At 31.5% G+C, this 24,940-nt stretch overlaps 1 protein-coding gene across 1 annotated transcript in view; it reads left to right on the top strand.

The window, feature by feature from the left end:
- The window catches only part of LOC128888098 (uncharacterized), a 38,206-nt gene extending 14,132 nt beyond the window's left edge, over positions 1–24,074 (top strand). Inside the window, exons 2-5 of the mRNA XM_054144738.1 lie at positions 12,991–13,150; positions 14,570–14,691; positions 19,939–20,007; positions 23,058–24,074. Coding sequence (XP_054000713.1) covers positions 12,991–13,150; positions 14,570–14,691; positions 19,939–20,007; positions 23,058–23,101 — 395 coding nt within the window. The 3' untranslated portion in view covers positions 23,102–24,074. The remainder of the gene's footprint in view (positions 1–12,990; positions 13,151–14,569; positions 14,692–19,938; positions 20,008–23,057) is intronic.
- The last annotated feature ends 866 nt before the right edge of the window (positions 24,075–24,940 follow it).

The raw sequence follows: 24,940 nt of genomic DNA, 5'->3' as shown, positions 1-24,940 counted from the left end.
TTTTAATGAAGTTTTAACAATTAAACAGTTGTGCGAATACTTATTGCTTCAATATTTCTATCGATTAATTGTTCTTTTTTTTTTGTAATTTCATACTTTACGTAAATTACATAAATAGCTATTTTTTCGTTTACTCTATCTATTCTAGATATTTCCGAGAATATGTAGAATGTCATTGTTTATCAAAAATAAGTTAATAAATTACAATTTTACATAATTTTTTGGGAATTGATCGGTGTACGAATACTTTCTACACCTACTGTATGTTGTATATGCAATGTATGGTGATGAATTGTTGACGAAGTGTCCCTGCTAGGGATGGGTAATTTTCGTAAAAGAATCGATTTCAGAATCGGTTTTGGATCGAAACGATTAGAATCTCTTCGCTAAAAATCGTCCTCAAAAACTCGATTCTAAAGCTTGAGATTCTAGGCCCAGAATATTGGGTTTCTTCCCATTTTCCTTCATTAGGTCTAGAATACCAAGTGAGACCCTCCGTATCGATTTCAAGAACTGCGTGGTGCTTACTGCATCAACCGGACAGCCTGGGACCGAACCGAGCTTTTTCTTTGGAAATTAGCAAACTTTGAAGCGTTATAACCTGTATGAAATTAGCACCCCATTTTGAAAATTTTAAAATTCTAAAAGATGTTCCAGATTGTTCTAGTTCTTCCAAACATTGTTCCAAAGTAGTAATTCTCCAAACAAAGAATTTTAAAAAATATAATAAAAAAACGATATCGAGCACGCAAACAGTATTTTTTACATCTACGGCTATCAGTATCGTCTTCTGAACACCGAATTGCATATTTAAGCTAATAATTAACGTGACAATTTGGAACAACTTTGACTTTTGACAGAACAAATTTTTTAAGGGCACTTTACTCTTGGCAGTAAACATATTTTTTCCCTTTTTTTGTCTTTTAATAACATAACATAATAACAGTCAACGCAAATACACTCTAAGTAGCTTCATCGATCACATTATCTTAAATGACTGTGAATATAAATTAGCAGGAATAATAAATTTTTAAGGCGGTATGTCAATCACGTCAGTAGGACATTATACAACGTTTATTATATGTAACGAAAACTGAACAGAATTTGACGATTTGAGCCGTAAGTCAAGAACAAGTAAAAGCAACGCTACAATAAATCCGCATTTAATAGTGTACATTAAAGTCTAAGAAACCTTTATCCTAAGTTGTAGAAGCATTGCTTTTTGTCCATCTTTATTATTTTTTTTTCTCATTTAGCAGGTAGCAATAACTGTGATTTCTGTGAACACAAGTTCACTTAACACAAAAACATTTGTATAACACTCTTTTAAAATAAAGACATTTATTACAACTACGCATTAATTTTAATATCCTTATTCCTGGAAAAGGTGTAAGGAAGCGTGGCAGTTCAGGTATTATTTCATGAATATGTAGATATCGCGAACTCGTGCTGTAGAACACAAAAGTACTTTTGCCTTTTTTTACTCGAAACCGTTAAAACCTGGCTTTAAATAATAGATTCATTATAGGTAGAAACATTTTGATTCACGCTCAAATCGTTATCATTAATCAAAAATGACAAAAAATGGAAAAAATATGTTTACTGCCAAGAGTAAAGTGCCCTTAAAAAATTTGTTTTGGCAAAAGTCAAAGTTGTTCCAAATTGTCACGTTAATTACTAGCTTAAATATGCAATTCGGTGTTCAGAAGACGATACTGATAGCCGTAGATGTAAAAAATACTGTTTGCGTGCTCGATATCGTTTTTTTATTACATTTTTTAAAATTCTTTGTTTGGAGAATTACTACCTTGGAACAATGTTTGGAAGAACTAGAACAATCTGTAACAACCTCGAAAGATTTGATTTTCGAAAAGTGGGGTGCCAGGTCAAAAAACTGACTTTTTTAATTTTCCACTAAAATATTTATTATAAAAATGTTATATTTTGGAACAATTTAGAACAAGTCTAGAACAACCTGAAATAACTTTTGGAATTTTAAAATTTTCAAAATGCGGTGCCAACTTCATACAGGTAGCATTATAGCTTGAAAACTAATAAAAATCCGGTAAATACATTAAAGCTTAATGAATTCGTCTTGAAAAGTGTTATCACATGGTATACAAAAAATATATAGTTCCATTTGAAAAACGAAACTTGACCATCATATCTCGTTAAATAACAAAGTTAACCAAAATTCTTCTCGCTGAAACATGACCCCCATTTTACAATGCAATTTCCATATCTGAAATGTTGCATTCGACCGATAGTTTTGGAGTTAGAGCTGCAGTATCACTTAGGCTGGGACACCCTGTATACGTGGGCAACCAGGAATATGTTTCATTTGATAAATGCGATATGGTGATAAGTATGATATGGTCGTATCGGCTAATGATTCATCGTTACAGGGAATGTTTGCAGTCCAATACAACGACGAAACATTTATTGGGTCATCCGATAAATAATGTATTTATCGAAACTTCGGTTTATTTCTCTAAAAGAGTACTTCTTTGGCAAGCTACAGTGTTCGATCGAAGCAGTTAAATCGATATTTCTCATTATTAAATTAAATTTAAAAATGAGCATGAGCAAAAACCATTTGCACCACTGTATCTTGTAGGAGTTTCAAAAAGGCAGTACAGCAGCAGACACTTTTAAAATCATTTCGGTGTATATGGTGACCATGTTTTAAACTTACGAAAGTGTAAAAGATTTTTGTCAAACTTTCGAAATGGTGATTTCGATTTTACCATTGAAGCCAGGTCCGGCTAAAACTGAAACTGCTCGTCTCTTCCCGCCTTCCAATCCTTGAACGCGTGTTTTACACTTTTTTTTTATATCTTCCATACTTTTCAAGATATTCGAATGGAAAATTTTCAAATGCACACTCTGTATTTGGTCATTACCCATTTTAAAAATTGAGGGGCCATTCCGGTATGGTACCTTCGAATAATCGATTTTTGTTGAATTTTATTTTTCGAAATTTTATGTGTTTAAAAATGTATTATGAAATTTTGTTAAAGAACTTTCAAGTATTTGAGCTTTTATAATAGGTTGATGCATAATTATCCAGCATTTTTTAAAGACAATACAGGGTGTTCAGGCTATTACTAGACAGCGTTTTTCTTGTAAATGGTACATGTGACAAAAAACTGAGAGAGGAAAAAGTGATACTGTTTTTTATGTGCAATGTAACCAGATAGATAAATCTTTCGTACTTATACTCTTTTCTGAGAAATGAAGGTGACCTTCAGTTTTTTAAATGGAATGGTATATTTTTTATACAAAAATATAGTAGAGTATCGAATTCTAAATAAAAAAGTATTGACCTTTATTAGGCCTAAACCTCATAGGTAATGAGTAATTTCACTGTATTACTTGCAAATTTTCTTAACGTAATATCGAGATGGAGATTCAACATTGTCATAGATTTCCACAGGACAGCGATGTGTACAGGCATGGAGTTCCTGATGAAGTACTAGGTGACAGGGGTGATGTTTTTTTTACGAAGAATTCGTAGTACACTTGTTTGAATCTCCATCTTAATATTAGGTTAAGAACATTTTCAAGTAATAAAATGAAATTACTCGTTACCTATTAGTTTTAGGGATAATAAAGGGCAATACTTTTTTATTTAGAATTCGATACTCTACCATATTTTTGTACAAAAAATATACATTCTATTTAAAAAACTGAAGGTCACCTTCATTTCTTAGAAAATAGTACAAATCCAAAAGATCTATATACCTGGTTACATTGCACACAAAAAACAGCATAAATTTTTCCTCTTTCATTTTTTGGTCATATATACAATTTACGAGAAAAACACTGGCTAGTAATAACCTATATATATCCAAAAACTGATCATAAAAGTACACTTAGAACATGTGAGAACGATTATTGAGAAACATATTCGCTGTCTACTTCGAGAACTGCTTAGCATAGACTGCTATTTGCTTAGCAGACGTTCGATTCCACAGGTAAAGAAGTGCATAACATTTAATGACAGTACTCCAATTAACACAGAGGCTATTACAAGCTCTTTATCTGATGTCGTTTGAATTGCATCAATAATCTCCCACGGCTGGCCATATCGTTCAAACAATGGAAATTTGCATACCTCTCACGTTATGTTGAATCCATCATATATTTGGTTAATATTTTTCTTCCGCACTCTAGTGCTTTTATAATTTAACCCTTTGCGGTCGTATGTCTACTCTCAACCACCAAAACTTTTTTACCGTTCCGGTCGTGTGTTTGCTCTCAGCCACCACAACAAAGAACCATACTAATCTTATATTGTATTCCGCAAACTGAAAAGATTTAACCCATTAGTCAATAGTAATAGATTCTAAGATATTAGTGTAATAATAGATTAATGGAAAGATTAATGAAAAGATCGTTAGTAGTTATATTAAGTTATACAAGAATATAAGAACCAGTGGGTGAAATATGTACATGTTAAGTTTTTCAAAGACAAATATATTGAATATTATTATTTTTTCTGCAACAGACCGTAATAAATACCAAACAGTCGAAAATACTTGGTAGCATTCAAATAATATTTTACAAATTGTGTTTAAGTGTAATTAGGCATTCTGGTTTCTTAAAATATTTCAAAAATAATACTCCAAAATGGCAAGAAGAAAGTTACCGAAAGATATCACATGATGGAGAACTATGAAATATAATTTTTACCTAAAAACGTTACATTAAAACACATTATTGTGTAACCATATATCTAAAGTCCAACAAAAGAATCAATAAATCTTGTTTATCCTTCATAAGCTTGCACATTATGTATCACTGCTCTTTCTTCGGAAATTAATTTCGACCAGAACAATAGCCTTGCCTAAATTTAATACGACCGCAAAGGGTTAATCATTCTTAAGGGGGTATCCTGGAGGTATTAGGAGGTCTAAAAGGAGCGGTTTCTCGTGAATTTCTTTAGGATGGAAAAAATAATTAATCCTATCGAACTTTTTATCCTATTTTCATACATATTCGAGTAGTCTGTACACATTTTTTCAACAAGAGATATTCAAATTGAGTCGACTGCGACGCACATTTGTAGAGCACCTCGCAATTAAAACCTCCTATCGGCGGGAAAGATGCAGGACGTAATTTTGGTTTGACACAAAAAAACCAAAAGAAATTTTCATTTTCATACATTTTTCTTCTATGGGAACTAAGAAAAGCCCGCAAAACTGGTGAAATGTGAAATTACTGCAAGTTTGAAAAAAAGAACGAGTTCTTTGGGTGAAAGAAATCCCTTTAACTTGATAAAAATATTGTTTAAAACTTTTTGTGTATGAATTTTCTTAGTTTATATAGAAGAAAAATGTATGAAAATCAATTTTTCCTTTTGGTTTTTTCGTGTCAAACCAAAATTACGATCTGTATCTTTCCCGCCGATAGGAGGTTTTAATTGTGAGGTGCTCTACAAATGTGCGTCACAGTGAACCAAACTTGAATATTTCTTGTTGAAAAAATGTCTACAGACTACTCAAATATGTATGAAAATAGGATAAATAGTTCGATACAATTAATTATTTTTGTCCGTCCTAAAAAAATTCACGAAAAACCGCTTTTTTTTAGACCTCCTAATTCAGGATACCCCCTTAATGTAAAGGAAATGACATTACTTTTCGGTACACCTAATATACAGTGGGTGTAGAATGTATTCGTACACCGATCAATTTCCCAAAAAACTTTTGTGTGAAATTGTAGTTTCTTAACTTCCTTTTTTATAATCAATGATACTTTATATATTCTCGGAAGTCTCTAAGATAGATGTAGTCCAAGTAACATTTACTAGTTAATATAATTTGTGAAGTTAACAAAAAAATGCGAAAAGTGGGTAAAAGTATAGAAGCAATAAGCATTTGTACGATTCTTATGACGAACCATTTACAGTAGAGTTTGTAACGTAAACACATTAGTATATTGCTCCGTACGAATTAGAAAACATCAAATTTCCAGTAAAGTACTTCTAAACATTTGTGCGTATACTTATTGCTTCAACATTTCTATCGATTAATTGTTTTTTTCTTGTTAATTTCGCAACTTACATAAATAGCTATTTTTTTTGTAATCTATCTATTCTAGAGGTTTCCGAGAATATGTAGAATATCATTGTTTATAACAAATAAGTTAATAAATTACAATTTTACACAATCTTTTTGGAAATTGATTGGTGTACGAATACTTTCTACACCCACTGTATATCTATACATTCAAATTAAATCTATACTGTCAAATTTTCTTCTTTGAACGTCCCTTTATATGTAAAAAAAGTGTCAATAACAAAAATTAATTATATCTGGAAATTATATGCATTAGAAAAATACATTAGCTGGACCAGACTCCCCCCTTAAGAATTACAAAAATTTCGGATGAGTACCGACTATCTCGGTATTTCTATTTTCTCGAAAATTCCGACATTTCCGAAGTCTGACAATGAGCCGTAATCTGTAATAGTTTCGAGACTCGACTTAACCTGACTCGAACATCGGGTACCCGACATCTTCGGGTTTTTGCGCATCTCTAACTAGCTAGTTTAATCTATTACGCTACTTTAACGTACCCAATTGTACACCAGCATTCTGATAATGAATCTGTAGATCAGCTACCTTTAGAAGTATCCATGTTATTAGCGAAACCGAATATCAATATGATAAATATGATATGATATACATATGATAAATTTTTTGAAAGTCTGTAAGTTAAGGGTATAAATACTTCAATCTTAGTCAGTTATCAGCAAATTGTAGTTAAAGTTTACTTATAAGTATCAATAGTTTACTGTAAGATCCGTTGTAACAAGTTCATTATGTCTGTTTTTCACTTTCTGTACAAGTTTTTTATAAATTTCTTTTGAGATTTAAAATAAAAAAAAAATGAATCTGTAGATACAGAAATAAATGTTGATAAGAACAAAATAAACAAGAGAAGAAAGAGAGAGTGTTTATACATAGATAACTGTATCAACGTGACGGAGGAACTGATTCAAGGATGGAGCAAAAAAGCCTCATCAGTAAGCATCACACACAGTGTCTCTAATAAAAGCGTGATCGCCATAATTTGAAAATTGCTTATGTTTAAAAAAAATGAAAAGAAAATACACGTATACAAGGTTGTCGATGATTTATAACGCTCTTGAAGAATCTGATCTTCCTTTTTACAATGCTTATAAACAATATTGTGGCAAATAGTAACAAAGCTTTTCTAGAAATATTAATCAACCTATGAGCGTATGAATAATTGTCTGTGAAGAGAGCAATCTTGATCAAATTCATTTTCTGAGAAACAACCGCAACCTTTACCGGATGTTTAACGATTTGATGGAGATATCTAATTGCGTGGGTAGGCCAGGCTCGAATGATAGCAGTCCGTGACCAAAAAGAGAAGTTTTGTCGGAAAAAATTACATTTCCCTAATCGTAGTATAAATACACAAGATTTCTTCCTATACCAGCGACTTCCTTTTTTCACATGTTTTCCGGACAACGAAGGTCTCTTCATTAAGTTATGAGAACCTGGTATTTGACTTTTGAAAAATTAACTTTTTTTACGGAAAATGATAGTATTTCATTTGTAGTCGATTGTAGTAACAATAGTTTCGTTTGTAGTTCGATCATTTATTAAATAAAAAAAAATTGAAAAAATGTCCAGCACCCAACATTCAGATATCTCAAATTCGTTTTTTCCATGTGATTCAGAATCGTTTGTAGTGAAATCCGTTTCGTTTGTAGTTGAATAGTTTAAAAGATATAAACAATTGTTGATACACCTAAAAGGTGACTATATCAATTTAACCCTTTGCGCTCGAGTGACGCTTCTAGGGCGACATATGTAATTTAAAAGTGATTTTTTAACCGACTTCGAAAAGGAGGAGGTTACTCAATTCCACATGTTTTTTTTTTTTTTTTTATGTCTGTTCACCGATTACGCCAAGATGGCTTGACCAATCAGAATGGAACCTGTTGTACCTTGTAGAGGATGTTCCCCCGGTGATCCTGCTGTCAAGACTTTTTGCGATTTGTCATTTTTTATCCGTCTTTTTATCAAAAAACCGTGATTTTTAGGTATGCTTGACGAGTACGTCGAGATGGCTTGATGAATCGGAGTGAAACCTGTTGCATCTTGTCGAATATTTCTTCCAGTTGGTCACGTAAAAGAAATATTTTGTGATTTGTCATTTTTTACCCGTTTTTTTTTTTAAACAGAAACATTTTGTCTTGTTTCTTACTCCGAGACGGATGGACCAATCAGATTGAAACATCTTGCATCTGGAAGAGCATTTGCCATTTGGTCCCATAGCAAAACATTTGTCCTTGTCTTATTTTGTACCACTTTATATCACTTTTTATCGCAAAAAGCGTACTATTTCACGTATGTTTGGCCTGAAACCGAAGAAATCGATGAAATCCCTTACATTTTGCTGCCGGAGAGGTTTTCGCAATGATCACAGATGCAAAAATTTATGAATTTCTGTATTGCTTATAACTATTGTCATCGCAAAATTCCTATTATATGATGTACCTCGGTGAGGAAATTATCGAGCGCGATGGAACCTTCCGTATTTCATGATACATGAATTCCTGATGTTCCCATTTGCAAAAATTTATGGACACTTTTATTGTTTATAAAATCATTGTTGGTGCGAAATTGCTATGCTCTGGTGCAGCTCGACAAGGAATTTACCAAACGCAATCAATCCTTTCACATGTAGTTGCAGATGTATTTATGATAATCCCATTTGCAATTACACAGGGTGTCCAAAAAATGTTGGATGTCCTTGAATGGGGTGTTTCGGAGGGGGGGGATTTGAAACAATTTTTTAAAGAGATATTGACAGAAACCCCCGACCAATCAGAGCGCGAGTATGCCGGAGGAGCGCATGCGGGGCCTATGCTACCAGTTTCTGTTTCTGGAATATCTCCTTAACGAAGGCTCGAGCAACATTTTCGCTAAGGAAAAATTGTTTCAACCCCTCCTCCCCCGCGGAACAAGTCTTTTCAAGGACCTCTAACGTTTTTGGGTCATTCTGTATATTGCTCATAACTGTTGTTATTGCATGAAACCTATTGGTTATAGATTGCCACTAAAAAGAGTGAAATAAAATAATTTTTTGGAAAAAAAATTTAACCGACTTCAAAAAAGGTACAGTGAAAAGTATGAAATAATTTCTAGTTAATGTATATGAATACGCACTAGCTCTAGATATAATTGCTTAAAAGCATGGGAAAATGCAGTGAAAAGTGTGAAATAATTTCTATTTAAACTTCATTGTTATTCACCATCGTTTGATGAATTTGGTTAAATTATTAAATACATCATATTAAATGCAATGCTCCTTTTTCGGAGGCTGCGCAGATGTAAAAAATTTTTAATTCTGGTTTGGGTTAGCTTTTGGTACAGGCTGCAATATTGAATGCTGTCAATGTATACATGTTTATTGTCTATATGGAATTAATTGTTAATGTATATAGTATGTACACGGAAATATAGTTTGAGTAGATTTGGGGCTTTTTTGGAGGGGAGGAGCGGTAATATTGATTACTGCTAATGTATAAACTCTCTCCATGGAAATACTGTATGAATAGGTTTGGGATAGTATTTGGTGGGGGCGGCGATATTGAATAGTGTTAATGAATATGATGTCTAAAGCGGATATAGTAATAGCAATAATTATAGGTCATATTTTTTGTTCCTCGAACAGAAAGTTAAACCAAGCTTAATAATATTTAATTTTGGGGATAGCTGAGACGATTCTGAACTACGATCTCGTTTGCAAAAATTTCGAATGGTATCAAATTATTAATGAAAACGACGCACTATCCGCAAAGGAAATTGTGTTCAGAATTTTCTCAGCTACCTCCCATTTCCGGTTCTTACACTAATTCAACGACACCCTGTATACTCTACCCATGGAAATACTGTCTGAATAGGTTTGGGATAGTATTTGGTAGAGGCAGTGATATTGAATAGTGTTAATGAATATGATGTCTAAAGTGGATGTAATGATAGCAATAATTAAAGACCATACTTTTTGTTTCTCCGACAGAAAATTAAACCAAGTTTGGCAATTATGAATATACTTAATTTTAAATTTTGCGCCGCCTCGGAAAAAGGTGCTTTGCATTTAATATGATGTATTTAATAATTTAACCAAATTCATTAAACGATGGTGAATAACAATGTAGTTTAAATAGAAATTATTTCACACTTTTCACTGCATTTTTCCATACTTTTAAGCAATTATATCTAGAGCTAGTGCGTATTCATGTACATGAACTAGAAATTATTTCATACTTTTCACTGTACCTTTTTTGAAGTCGGTTAAATTTTTTTTCCATAAAATTATTTTATTGAATGTATAATTTCAATTTTACTTACATCAGAATACAGCTAATTATAAATTGCAATAATAATTCGTTGAGTCGCGAATGTTTGTAGATGTTTCTTTTCGAAGTAGAGATTTTTGGTTTTACAGAAAGGAGGGTGTTAAGAAATGCCCATTTTTGGCATTGCCTGGAAATGAACAATTCATGCAGGATCTTTTAGAGTGTCTCCCAAAGAACAAAAAATGTCGGTATCACTTTCCCGAGAAACGATGGAAAAGTTGTAAAAAATACATTCAAAATATGAATGTGATGATAACGGAACTTACGTATATTTTACATTTCGTCGTCTTCTTCTTAGGATATCGAACCATCTTCGAAATAAGTATTAAGGGGGTATCCTGAATTAAGGAAATCTAAAAAAAAGCGGTTTTACGTGAATTTCTTTAGGATGGAAAAAATAATTAATCCTATCGAACTTTTTATCCTATTTTCATACATATTCGAGTAGTCTGTACAAATTTTTTCAACAAGAGATATTCAAATTGAGTCGACTGCGACGCACATTTGTAGAGCACCTCGCAATTAAAACCTCCTATCGGCGGGAAAGATGCAGGTCGTAATTTTGGTTTGACACAAAAAAAACCAAAAGAAATTTTCATTTTCATACATTTTTCTTCTATGGGAACTAAGAAAAGCCCGCAAAACTGGTGAAATGTGAAATTACTGCAAGTTTGAAAAAAAGAACGAGTTCTTTGGGTGAAAGAAATCACTTTAACTTGATAAAAATATTGTTTAAAACTTTTTGTGTATGAATTTTCTTAGTTTATATAGAAGAAAAATGTATGAAAATCAATTTTTCCTTTTGGTTTTTTCGTGTCAAACCAAAATTACGATCTGTATCTTTCCCGCCGATAGGAGGTTTTAATTGTGAGGTGCTCTACAAATGTGCGTCACAGTGAACCAAACTTGAATATTTCTTGTTGAAAAAATTTCTACAGACTACTCAAATATGTATGAAAATAGGATAAATAGTTCGATACAATTAATTATTTTTGTCCGTCCTAAAAAAATTCACGAAAAACCGCTTTTTTTTAGACCTCCTAATTCAGGATCTCCGAAAACGATAGCTGTTCCTATAGTAGTTTAAAAAATAATATTTGCGTTAGTAATGTAATTTGATATAAGATTATTGTAGCATTATTTTATAGGTACGGTTAGACAAACTTAAGAACATAGGAAATAAGAGACAATGTACAAATCTGTGTAAGAAGACGTACCAAGTACAATTGGAGCGTTATCTGTTTCTTCGAATTGAACGTACCGACGAACTATATCGGCTCCGTTCTACAGGGTGTCTACGTATAAGTTCGGACATACGCAGGGTGTCAATTTTAAAACTAAATATACCATTCGAAAGAGCGTTAAATTTCCCAACTCCCGGATATAAAACCAAAATTTGTTACATAGATTTAACAAGTGAAAAATTAGGTCAAACTTTACATTGTGAAAAGTTTGAAAAATTCGACTTTTTCTGTATTTGTTTTTTGGTTTTAAATCCATAGTTATTTGGCGGACACTCTTCGGGAAAAACTACCTCGAAGTCTCAGCTTTTGAATGGTATTGTTAAAAAAAATTGTACGGTGGTATTTTAGGGAGAAAATGACGTTTAAATGCAGAAAAGTGTTCAAAATGTCCGTCTCCTAAATCAAAATTTATCGGTTCTCCTGCACCGAAAACATCGATTTTTTGCTTTGTGAAATCGATCGTGTTCCAATCTCTACACTATTTATCGGTACACCGAGGTTGATTTAGATTAAATAGTCTCTAAAAACGTACATTCTATGGATACATGTTTAAAAATAATTATTATTCACCTCGCACTCAGACTCTACACACGGCTGGAAGAGGCTTGAAGTGTCAAAAAATCGGTTTTTTTCTTAATTGGGGAGGCTCGGGAGTGTCACTAAAAAATACATCAAACTCGATGTCACGTTAATTTGAAAGTAACAAGTCGGTTTTTGTTAAAAAATATCTATTTTCACCTAAAAACCCACGGTTTTTTGCATTTAAACGTTCTTTTCTCCCTGAAATACCACCGTATAATTTTTTTTGACAATACCTTTCAAAAGTTGAGACTTCGAGGAAGTCTTTCTCGAAAGGTGTCTGCCAAACAACTATGTCTTTGAAACCGAAAAACGAATATAGAAGAAGTCAAATTTTTTGAAATTTTCACAATGTAAAGTTTGACCTAATTTTTCATTTGTTAAATCTACGTAATAAATTTTGGTTCGGCATCAGGGAGATGAGAAATTTAATGCTCTTTCGAATGGTATACTTAGTTTTAAGTTTGCACTGTAATTTGGTGGAGTTGATGGCCGTTTAAAAAGTGTCAAGTCGAAAACACATAAAAAATATTAAAAGTGAAAATTCTCGAAAATAAGGCGACACAAAGAAAATGTCTAAGAGTAATTTTTTGTTGGAAATTTGTTGTAGAATTGACACCCTGCGTATGTCCGAACTTATACGTAGACACCCTGTCATAAACAAATTTTAACGAACGATCCAACAGTTGGTCACTATAAATAAACAGTTTAAACACTTTAAAAAATGATAATGTTCTAACATGAGATATATCATTATTCTAGGAATGGATTGCACGTTCGGAAGCGATAACTTATTGGAAAAGATAATGTATAGCTGTCCAGGATTCTTGCAGTCCTCAGACAAGGCGTACTGTTGCTTTGATATTGAGAACGATAAGCCCTATTGCTGTACCCAGAAGGAATTTGCTTTTCAAGCATCATGGTAATACTTTTAATTATGAATATATTACTATTAGTATATGTTACAGTAACCCCTTCTAACTTTTTCTTTTTTAAAGAGAAAAAACTTTTAACGAATACATAGATACTACACTCCCAGACAAAAATACAGCACAGCTATAAATTTCATGAATTTTTATATTTAATTTCAAACTTTAATATATATTTAATGTTATATACATTTTACTTAAATAACATAATAAAATGTATGACACACGAAAATAATAGGTGTCCCTTTTGGTTCGTATTATATTAGGTAGATTGGAAAGTTATGTCGTTTCTTTTACATTAAAATCAAATAAGTTTTTAATAAATTTCTATTTTCAATTAATTATATAATCACCCTCGTTACCAACAGTCTTTTGTCATCTAGTGTGCAAATTTTCAATGCCAGATCGATAAAAATCAAAGAGCTGATGAATAATAAACAAGTATTTAAAATTGCAAAAACGGCATTACTTTACAGTCCACCTAATAATTGTTGTATTTGAGACAGACGAAACGATAGCACACTTGAATTAACTAGTAAAACAATTGATGTTTCCGAAAAAAATAACAAACGAGACGACATTGTTTATATATTTAATAATGTATTAAACATTTTTTATTTTGTATGAGCTCCACCATTCGATTCGACAACAATTTATACAAATTTTGTATTTTCTTTTGTGGAAGTCTGTCCTAGACAAACGCAATGCGTTTCTTTAATTCCTTAATTATGTTGAATTGTCGATTACCGGCATAATCAACTCGTAAGAGTTCTCCCTAACAAACTTGTTTAAAGTTTGAGAACGTATTGTCTTAGGAATAAAAATAGAAATTTATATTATACTGTTAATCATCTATTCTAAGGTCATATAAGATACCCTCGACAGCAGATGCATCATTTCATTAGTAATTTTACTTTCTCGTCCTGGATCGATCGAATATCACATTATTGTTTAGAAAATGTCTGTAAAACGGTATTCGATATTTGCCGCAGCAGCTATGTCCCACGCGCTCCGATTTACTTCCATTTTAGTGTTCCGTATCTCCATCATTTTTCCAAATTTTGATTGGAAATTTTTTAGCAAATATTCTCAAAACTTCAAATTTCTAAAATATACAATAAAAAAAAATTGATTTTTTGTCCATCTAGACTAACATGCCCCCTTAAGTTATAAAAAGATAGTTGACTCTTTTCCATGCTTTGAAAATATGATTACTCCCTATAGGTTTGAACAGTGTTAATAAAATTAAATATTAAATCATGATATTCGTTCATAAATCATATTTCGATATGTTATTTTATTTGAAAATCTCTTGCATAAAAACTTTCCTAAAGATTTTTCTTTGATTAGATTTGTAAGGAATAAGCCGTTTACTTATCGTTCCTCTAAAAATTTCAAATATTGTATTACAGGGTCGTTACCACAGTGATTATCGTAGTTGGCATAGTGCTTGCACTAATTGCATTGTGCATATCATGTTTGTGCTTCATTTTCTGTCGGCGACGCAGATGTCAGCGGGGAACAGTTTATGGACGTAAGTGTTGATTTATATAAGTTTCACAATAATATTAAATTTTGTTTAATACTTTTCATCGGCGGCATAAATCAATATTCATTAATTTATTCCAAAATAATATTTTCTTTAAAGTACCAATTGTAAGCATATTTTATATTAATTATATTAATGAAATAGTTATTAAGTCATTCAAACTTTATTTTCTAAGAAATTAACTACCGAATTTAAAATTTCATGAATAATTCAGCTTCACTTATTGTAATTAACGTATTCAGTTCATCAACTTATATTATACTGTTTCATTACTAATTACCTTTTTAGTTCATAACTCATGAATATTAGTTACTTATCCATTTTAGTTTGTACTTTTTTTTTTAATTATTTTTTTTAATTCCATCCTTTAATTCAAAAAATTTATTAAGCATTAATCTAAAGAGACATTGTATGGAAAAGATGCGAAGTATGAAATTATGTTAGTTAGAATTTTGCACTTTCAAAGATTTTTGAAGAAAAGAAAGGCTTAAGCATTCGGAGATATTTATTGACGTAATAGTGACTTTTCTCAAATTTTACAAGATGGACGAGGTTCGTTGTAGTTATTAATTTTTGGTCTTACTATTGCTAAACAATTGTTAAAAAAAAAAAAGAAGAAGAAAAGAACTATTCAATTCGTTATAACTTTTAACGAAACATGGTCAAAAAATGTAAAAATAAATGCGCTTTCGTTTGATAGATATATTTATGTAAAAAGAAAGTATTAGAGTATATAGGTACACAAGTATTTACATAAAGTTGGAGATTTAACAAAAATTCTTGAATTTTCCTGGACACAGAAAACCATGTAAACTAAAAGCTCATATCTTTCTGTATGTTTAGAATAAGTTAATTAAATAATTAAAAAGCCCTCTTCTCTTTTCGTAATTAACTATTGAGCATTAGTTAAACCAAAAATTGTGCGACGAAACTCTTTAATAAAAAGTTAGTAATGATGTTTGCTTGTCTTGATTGAAAATCAAGTAAATAAAGAAGTTAGTGCTATGAGCACTTATTTAACTTTAATAAATATCATACATGTCTATAGTTACTTCGGATCCCTTTCGGTAACAATTTGTTAAGCGTCAATTAATTAGCTTACATAATTTTTAAAGAATCGACTATAATTTAACATAATGGAGAGGAACATTGTGCATGAAGAACTGTTTTATCATAACCATTGAAAAAGGTGAAAGTGTTAATGTTATTGAGAGATATTTGCCATAAATTTTTGTATCAACTAGAGTACACAGTTATACTTCTTTTAAATCCTCAACTTATTGCTGTGTTTCATGCATGCATGATATAATTCTTAGCCTTACTGTCGTTATTTATAAAAGTATATATGTATGTAGACGTATATGCTCACGTACATGTACAGTGTAAATTTATATGTAGTAACTGATTAAGCCTACAGAGATCTTAGAAAGGTCAAGTTGATGCAGAAATTAAGTCTGAACGCCATAATTCTCTTTAATTCTTTAAAAGAAATTTAAGTGTTAATGTTATGATTACATGTGAGAAACAGACCTGGGCACTTTTAAAATAACACTATTCGAAATATCATTTCAAATAACATGTTATTTTACTTTGTAATTATTTTTATACTTGTGATAATTTTTGAAATAATATTATTTGAAATAATTGTGAAATTGTTTTTCAAAATCATATAAGGTGAAATCACAAGCATATGATGAATTTTTATTTAAAAACGACGAAGATGAAATAGCAAACAGTTCAACGTTTCTTATCCGAACTAGAGAAGAAATAAATGTATTAACATTTTTGCAAGATAAAATCATCTATATTAAATGATTATGCGATTATAAGATACGTTTCTTTAAAAGTATAACACCTCTTTTCCATCGTCAACACGAGTGGAACAATTATGTATTTTCTTTTGTGACGACATTAGATGGAGACAGACAATAATTCCTTATAAATGAACTTTTTAAAGAAAGAATTGTGCTCAAAGCAAATTACTGCGAAGATTTCCTAAAATAAAGTGTTTTTGTTGCATATTGAGGATTATTTCTTTTGTTAAATTTTTAATACAACAATAACGAAATAATTCGTTATTTGAAATAGCTATTACTTCCAATGAATTGATATTATTTTTATTTTCAAATAACTACATCGAAAACAACGGTTCGAAATGAATTATTTCAAATACTTATTTCTTATTTTTCATTTCAATGAAAATATGCCCAGGTCTCGTGGCATAGCAATAGCCAATTTGACCGTATTATAATTCTTTATAGGACCAACCCCGGCCTGATTCCATTTCAACACACCTTCCAGTCTTCTGACATTACTTTACACACAATATTTCCTGTAATTCTATCTTAAAGTATATATATTTTTCAAATGATTCGTATAATTATTCTTGCATGGAACTACGTGACTAAACATTACGTCTAATTTTTAATTTAAAAGAGCCAAGGTATATCTATCCCAAGGTTAATAATTTCAATAATGGTCATCTACCAAAACATCAGAATTGTATTCTCTGGACTGCTATGCTGTTATTCGTTGGATCACGTCGACTGTAAACAATCGTTAAATAGTTTTAATGCTTTTATAAAAACTAAATATCTTCCACACGTTTAGCTTCAGGATAGATATTCTTTGATATTTTTACTATCGATAACTGATCACTCCATCGACTTGTATCGCAAACACATTAAATATTCCATTCACAGAGATACTACCTACACCGTATTATGTTTTCTTCGGAACCATAGAAGTATAATAATCGAACTGCTTCCTACTACGAAATAACGATAAGATACGAGGTAGATGAATGCGTTCAAAAAAAAAAATATTTTTCACCGCACGAAATCAGTATACTAGGAAAACCTAATACAAACGAATTATTGCATTAGCACTGCGATGATCCATGACTTTTTTACGCGAATGCCTTTACGCGTTTGTGTTTGACTTTTGCATACTTAAAAATGGCAGTCGAACTTAATTGTGATTAGTTACAATGATAAGTTGATAAATGATTTGATGTATGATAAGCGAAAGGGTGAGCAACATTCCACGATCAATTTTTGTACTAAAAGTATGTTACATTTTTGTTTCCTTTTTTTTTCGTCTTTTTTTCTGTTTCGTGTATTGTATAAGAAATATGTTATTAATTTAAAACGATTAGGAAAAATAGGATAGATACGCTTGTCACACGAATGTGTGTTTATTACATTAATAAATGAATAGAAACGATTTTTTTTAAATATCTTCCGTTAGCGAGATGAGATTCGCGATTCTGAGCATATACATAACACATAGTTATATAGTGTAAATATAGATGTGTTTCGTTTAGTTATTAAACGGCTACTTAGGGGCATGCGTATGGAATATTTCCGTGTTTGGAAATTTCAAGATCCTACTTTTTTTATGACAGTATTCCTAATACGAAAGCAACCGACTTCCACTTACAAACATATCATTTTGTATGCCTCTTTACATCGATACACACGCATTGAAAGTACACCTATTCTCCAATTTACATAGAAGTCAGTATAAAAACCATATAAATCATAATTTACTCGATTATTTAATTGAATTCAATTATTTCAACGTAAAATACAAAAGAGAAAAAATATTAGTCCGTTCATGAAATAATAAAGACATGAAGCTATATTTTATAATCTTAATTTTGATTTCTAAAGATAGCTTTTTTTTCAATTTCTTTCAACTTACCTAAAACTGTAACCAGTAAAAAAGCAGTAATTATTTACACTAATCTTTAAGTATGATGTTTTAAATATGTTCGATTTGAAACAGAACAACGATATACATATACATATACCTTTGTGTGTGCAACAGAGAGAAATTCCTCTTCTTAAGTTTATTGTCAGTGTTAACACAAACGGTATTAAAGAATTACTGTACATTTTATGCTGCGTATAATTTTTTGTCTTCACAGTTCTTATTTTTGGTCATCTGTTACATTGAAAATATATGGGTGACAATTAAATCTGAAGATCAGGTGTTAAAGAAAAGAAATCTGGTTAGGATTCGTGAATTTTTATCGTAAAAATAATACTATCCCAAATGTTGGATTATATATTTTCCAATTATATAAGAACAATATTTTAGCTTCATACATATTTTCACGAATATTTGTCTGGCATTCAAAGTGTTAAAAAAAAAAGACACCGTGTAAATGGGGGGATAGGTGTATTGTATCAATAATATTTGTGATCAATTATTTTTATTTACGAATTTACTAACGATATAACACGAAACGCCTACGAACATTATGTAAAAATGTAAATTTAATAAGCGCTTTCTATTGTAACTTTTTGCAAAATAAATACCTTTTTAATGGTTAATTGCGAGCAAACATTTCTTTCCCATTACTGCGATAAGAGTAATATTATTTTTGTAGTTGACGTTATTATTAGCACACATTGCGCCGGTAACGTAAAAATAAAACGGCACATCACCCTATAATAAAATATACCCCTCTATGTCATAAACCTTACTCTACCAGGAGTCTATACATATATTCTTGTAAATAATACGATATTTAAAATGTTTTTTTTTCAATACTTTCACATACACATTGGTGCAGTGGAATAATTAGTTATACCTATAGTTAGATCTATATTTAGTTTATAACCAAAACAAAATTTGATAATAATAATGTAATAAAAATAATTATCCAATTGGTTACTTGTTATAAATTGAATACAGCTTATAACCAAAGCAGAATTTGGTAGGGATTTTACAGGGAATTTGGTAGGGAACATCGTTCCCAATTGTAAGGGAACATTTTCTATTCTCTACTTTTTGGCCTATTTAAATTATAATTTAGTTTACCAGTTTACAAAATAAAATAAAAGAATGTACATTCAATGCCACAATTTCTTTCTTATATATTTTGGCCTGCTAAACTCGAAAATTGCAATGAAAAATTTTTCTATGGATAGGTCTTTTTTATATGAAAGAGAATGAAAAAATAAAAGAGTTTGAAAGAAATAATTGTCTATAAAAAAAATGGAAAATCAAAAGATAGCCCCAAATCAAAATATAAACAAAAGCGAACTAATATCTTTTATTATCGAGTAATGTATTGTTTTATTCTAAAATTAAGAATACTTAAAATTACGTTAAGACTTATCTTTCCTTCTTGATATTTTTTCTGTTGATCGTTTGTTGATTGTACCGAATGAAATATTAATCTTAAATGTTAAGTCCACTTAATGGGAATATCTGTTCCAGACGTACAAGTACCCGTCGTACAAGTAACTCATCAACAGCCAAACTATCCGATTCCAGTTAATGCAACAGGTGATTATAAATATATGAATATAGAATTACGGTAGCTACAATACGGAACAAGAAGATCGTACATCTGAAAGTAATCATTTATTTAAACATTCGAGAAATTGGTGAAAAACGCGATATTTATTTGTTCCTGTTTAGTGTTTACCCCTCCACCAGTCGAGATTGGGACTTGAAACTTGGCACAGAGTAGTCTTTTCTGATATAACCTGTCGAATACATATATCATCGCAAATCGAAATCGAAATTTTTACCCCCATAACAGGGCTATACCCTTATACGTTTAAAATTTAAGGTAAAACCAAAGAATAATATATTCTGAAATATGTGAAATGATGCAATGTAGAGATATACCAATTATTGAAACTGAACGAGAATAATGTTGATGTTGTTTTAACTTGGTAGTATGATTAGAAAATTCCGACTTGTAATGTGAATTTTACAATCCTATGTGATGATGACAATTTTCGTTACAATGGTATGTTCGTTACCGACAAAGCCAGCGCCGGATTTACGTTTGACGAGGCCCGGGACTAATAAAATAGTAGAGCCCCATTTAAGTCAGTGATTCGATATATTAAGTGAGCCGGAAAATAATGTCGTTTTTGCAATTTTAAATACTAGGTTATCGTTCATCAGCTCATTGATTTTTATCACAATAGATGGCAAAAGGCCATTGATAACAGGAGCGATTATACAATTAATAATTAAAAATAGAAATTTATAAAAAATTTGTTTGAATTTAATGTAAAAGAAACGACATTACTTTGCAGTCCACCTAATATGTATATGTTACGGTGAATGTGATAAACTGGGGATTATGCATAATCCCCAATAAGGTTGGTGAATGTGATAAATTCGGGAATATTTATGAAATTCACCGGTGATTTTATATAATCCCCAACTCGCATCGGGGAGTGTGATAAATGCACTTGAAGGCTAAGGTTAAGGCGGAGGGACGGATAAAGTACAAAGCAAAGTCGTTCAAAATAGTGTCCTTGATAACAATATGTCAAGGTCAAGGTCATCGGAGATGCCTCCCCTAAAATGAACATGGTAATTACAGAGAACAAGTAGTTTATACATTAACATAGTTACTATACATTGTGCATAGTAAATGACTTTAAATAATTTTTATATTATACAGGGTGTCTACGTAGTAGAAGTTCGGACATACGTAGTGTGTCAATTCTACAACAAGTTTCCAACAAAAAATTACTCTTAGACATTTTCTTTGTGTCGCCTTATTCTCGAGAATTTTCACTTTTAATATTTTTTCGGCGTTTTCAACTTGACACTCTTTAAACAGTCATCAACTCCATCAAATTACAGTGCAAACTTAAAACTAAGTATACCATTCGAAAGAGCATTAAATTTCTCATCTCCCTGATGCCGAACCAAAATTTATTACGTAGATTTAACAAGTGAAAAATTAGGTCAAACCTTACATTGTGAAAATTTCAAAAAATTTGACTTTTTCTATATTCGTTTTTCGGTTTCAAAGACATAGTTGTTTGGCGGACACTCTTCGGGGAAAACTTCCTCGAAGTCTCAGCTTTTGAAAGGTATTGTCAAAAACAATTGTACGGTGATATTTTAGGGAGAAAATTACGTTTAAATGCAGAAAAGCGTGGGTTTTTAGGTGAAAATAGATATTTTTTAACAAAAATCGACTTGACACCTTAAAATTAACTTGACATCGAGATTGATGTATTTTTTAGTGATACTCCCGAGCCTCTCCCAGCCGTGTGTAGAGTCTGAGTGCGAGGTGAATAATTGTTTTTGAACAAGCATCCATAGAATTTTCGTTTTTAGAGACTATTTAATCAAAATCAACCTCGGTGTACCAGTAAATAGTGTAGAGATTGGAATACGATCGATTTCACAAAGCAAAAAATCAATGTTTTCGGGCGCAAGAGAACCGATAAGTTTTGATTTAGGAGGCGGGCATTTTGAACACTTTTCTCTTTTAAGGTGTTACAACATTTTTGGAAAACTCTGTATAGTATTTTGTGCAGAGTTGATGGTGCCCTAAACCGCTTATGGTTGCAGAAAATTGAAATGTTAAAGATGAAGTGAGAAATAGAAAAAATATGTATGCGTGTGAAGTTAGCCCCGTACTTTTCGAATTTTTGATTTTTTAAATTGTGTTACATTGTGCTACATTTGTGCCGTAAACCGCAATTCTGTAAGTCTAAGCGTGCTCAAGAAAATAGAACGAAACAAAATTTTTGATAGCCCCGCACTTTTCGAATTTTGAGTTTTTCTTTTTTGTGCCATATTCTGCTATATTTGTGCTGAATTGTACCGTAAATAAGAGATCGATAACATCGATAACAATTAAGAAAAGAAATAAAATCAAAAATATACTAGCCCCGCACTTTTGCGAAACTCGGTATTTCTATTCATTTCGGAAATAAAAAATGTTGAATTTTAAGGAATAAAAAATTTAATATTCGCACAATTTGCGAACGGCGACGGATTATCGAATTTTGCAAGTTGTGCTAAATTGTGCTACTTACGATACACGAGACACGTGCATTAAAAATTGAGATTAGCTCGAGGGTCAATAAAAATTAACAAAAAAAGGTGGCGATGATTAAAAATTATGATATTTCTGAATTTTCTTTGATTGTGCCGGATTGTGCTACACTAGCGCAACAACGTTTCCTAATTACAAAATCTCGTCAGATCGTCAGATTTCGCAGCGTTGGCAAAGATTGGGAATAAGAAACTATACAATTCCATTTAAAAAAATATTATCGACTTCCATATCTACTTTACACCTCCTCTGACTTACATAACTACTTTATACTTTCTCAAACCTTCATATCTATTCTACACTTCCATCGAACAAAAGTCATCGGCGCCATGATAACGTGCCTCACATTCGATTTTTTTTCTACCGTTAAAAACAAACGAATTAATCACGCCGTATAATTATGATTAATAATTATTGTCGGTAGATAATGTGCTCTGTACATAAATCGTGCGTATTATTATTAGGTACTTAGTTATTAGATTGAAATAATTGTAATCGAATCTACCTCTTTCAGGATTGGCGCAACCACAGCCACACACGAACACAATTTATGTGTAGCAGCTACTGTACAATCCAAACTGTGTATAATCTATAGAATAGCAACAATTATTGATGCCATTGTTAAGAAAGTTCCATTGTGATTGTATTTACCTCGAACGGTATCTATCATTTCATTCTTCACTTGTAACGTCTACTGTTGCGACTATAAAACGTCTTCCGTTAGAAGAAAACAACAAACACCCTAAATACGCATATGCGTATTTAATCTTTTCGACGCTGAATACTTTTTTATATGCAGCGACTCACGAAAGTATTCACACGCTTTCGAATCAAACGTTTTGTTCTTAACCCCTTCCGCAACCAACGTCGAGCGAGGCTTAACAAAAATGTACTAAAATTGAATAATCTGAACCGCAAAGAGTTAACACATTGGATACGGAAAACGGAGTCGAATTTGTTATACTTTCTGTTCAAATATCAAATCCTTTCTTTGCGGAGAAGAACGGCCAGAGAATGTTTTACACCACATTCTGCTATAGGTATCACCCTTTTAGCCATGGTGAGGTACTTTTAAAAATTCAAAATAACATTATTGCTCAATATCTCTTACTTATTCGTTGAATTATTCGTTATTCGTAAATAACGAATAAACTTATCATTACATCCATAAAATACAGATGTAGATTAAATTCATTTTCACCGATAAAATGATACGCCACCAAAGTTCGTCATTTCTATAAAAAGATTTTAGCTGAATTTAGGTATTTATATTGTTGGTTCACCTTACTGATGTGTAATTTCTTTGGAAAAATTTGTTAATGAAATTAATTTTTAAAAATTGTATCAAATCTATTTCAATATCTTTATGTTGTCTGAATTCTTTTGTGAAGTTTCTACAGTCAATGTTTCGACGAATTCCTTTGTAAATATTGTTTACCTCGTCAGACATTCTTCGATACAAACATTTATAATCGTGAAATTTCATGTTATAATAATTATTGTTGTAATAAAAGTATTTTAAAAGTCATAATGTAATTTGATTGTTTCGAACACTGAATGTTTAGTTCGATGTTATTCCAATACTCTCGTCAGAAACGTATTACAGTAAAGGGTCCATAAATGCACAAACTCGGGACTGAACTAATGCATGTATGGTAGACTTCGTACATTCTCTGATGTTTGCCGGTAACCTTCGAACGTAGAGAAGGACAGCGAATAAAAGAAGAGGACGGAGCGAAAACACCAAGGTATGTCGATGAGACAATGTAATGCAACGGTGAAACTTTTTTTTTTTTTATTAATTTTTGTATTGTAAAACTTGTACCATCATATTCCTGACATTAAAATGAGACCAAACACGATATAATTCGGTCGATGTTTACCATGCATTTTTTTTTTTTTTTTTTTCGTTAATGTTCTACGACATATGATATATAATAAGTTGTTGCAAATAAATATGTTGCGAATTACGTCGTGTTTGGTCTCATTTGAATCAGAAAAATGTCAGGAACATGATGGTAAAAGTTTTATAACAAAAAAGTTGATAATAAAAAAAGTTTTATCGTTGCATTAGCATTGTCTTACCGAGATATCCGATCCCAGATCATATTACACTACTCGGCAATCGAACTCCTTGACCCCTCAAGCGGTATACCCCCCAGTACCAGTGGTGGGGATGGTGCCTGTGTATTTATCGTAGAGAAATTTGTGCATTTATGGAGACTTTACTGTACTCTGCAAGAATCGGCCAAAACTCAAATATTGGCCGGTTAAAATTCATTTGTAAAATACATAATGTTATATCACTAGTAATGATCGATTCAGAATCTGCGTGAACACGTCCATATCATCGAAAAAGCTATGATATAAACGACAAGCAAGCCTTGTTCAAGTCAC

The sequence above is a fragment of the Hylaeus anthracinus genome, unplaced genomic scaffold, assembly GCF_026225885.1.
Source record: "Hylaeus anthracinus isolate JK02 unplaced genomic scaffold, UHH_iyHylAnth1.0_haploid 11989, whole genome shotgun sequence".
NCBI lineage: Eukaryota > Metazoa > Arthropoda > Insecta > Hymenoptera > Colletidae > Hylaeus > Hylaeus anthracinus.
Note: the sequence above shows the minus strand (reverse complement) of the source record. Positions and strands in the feature narration are given on the sequence as shown.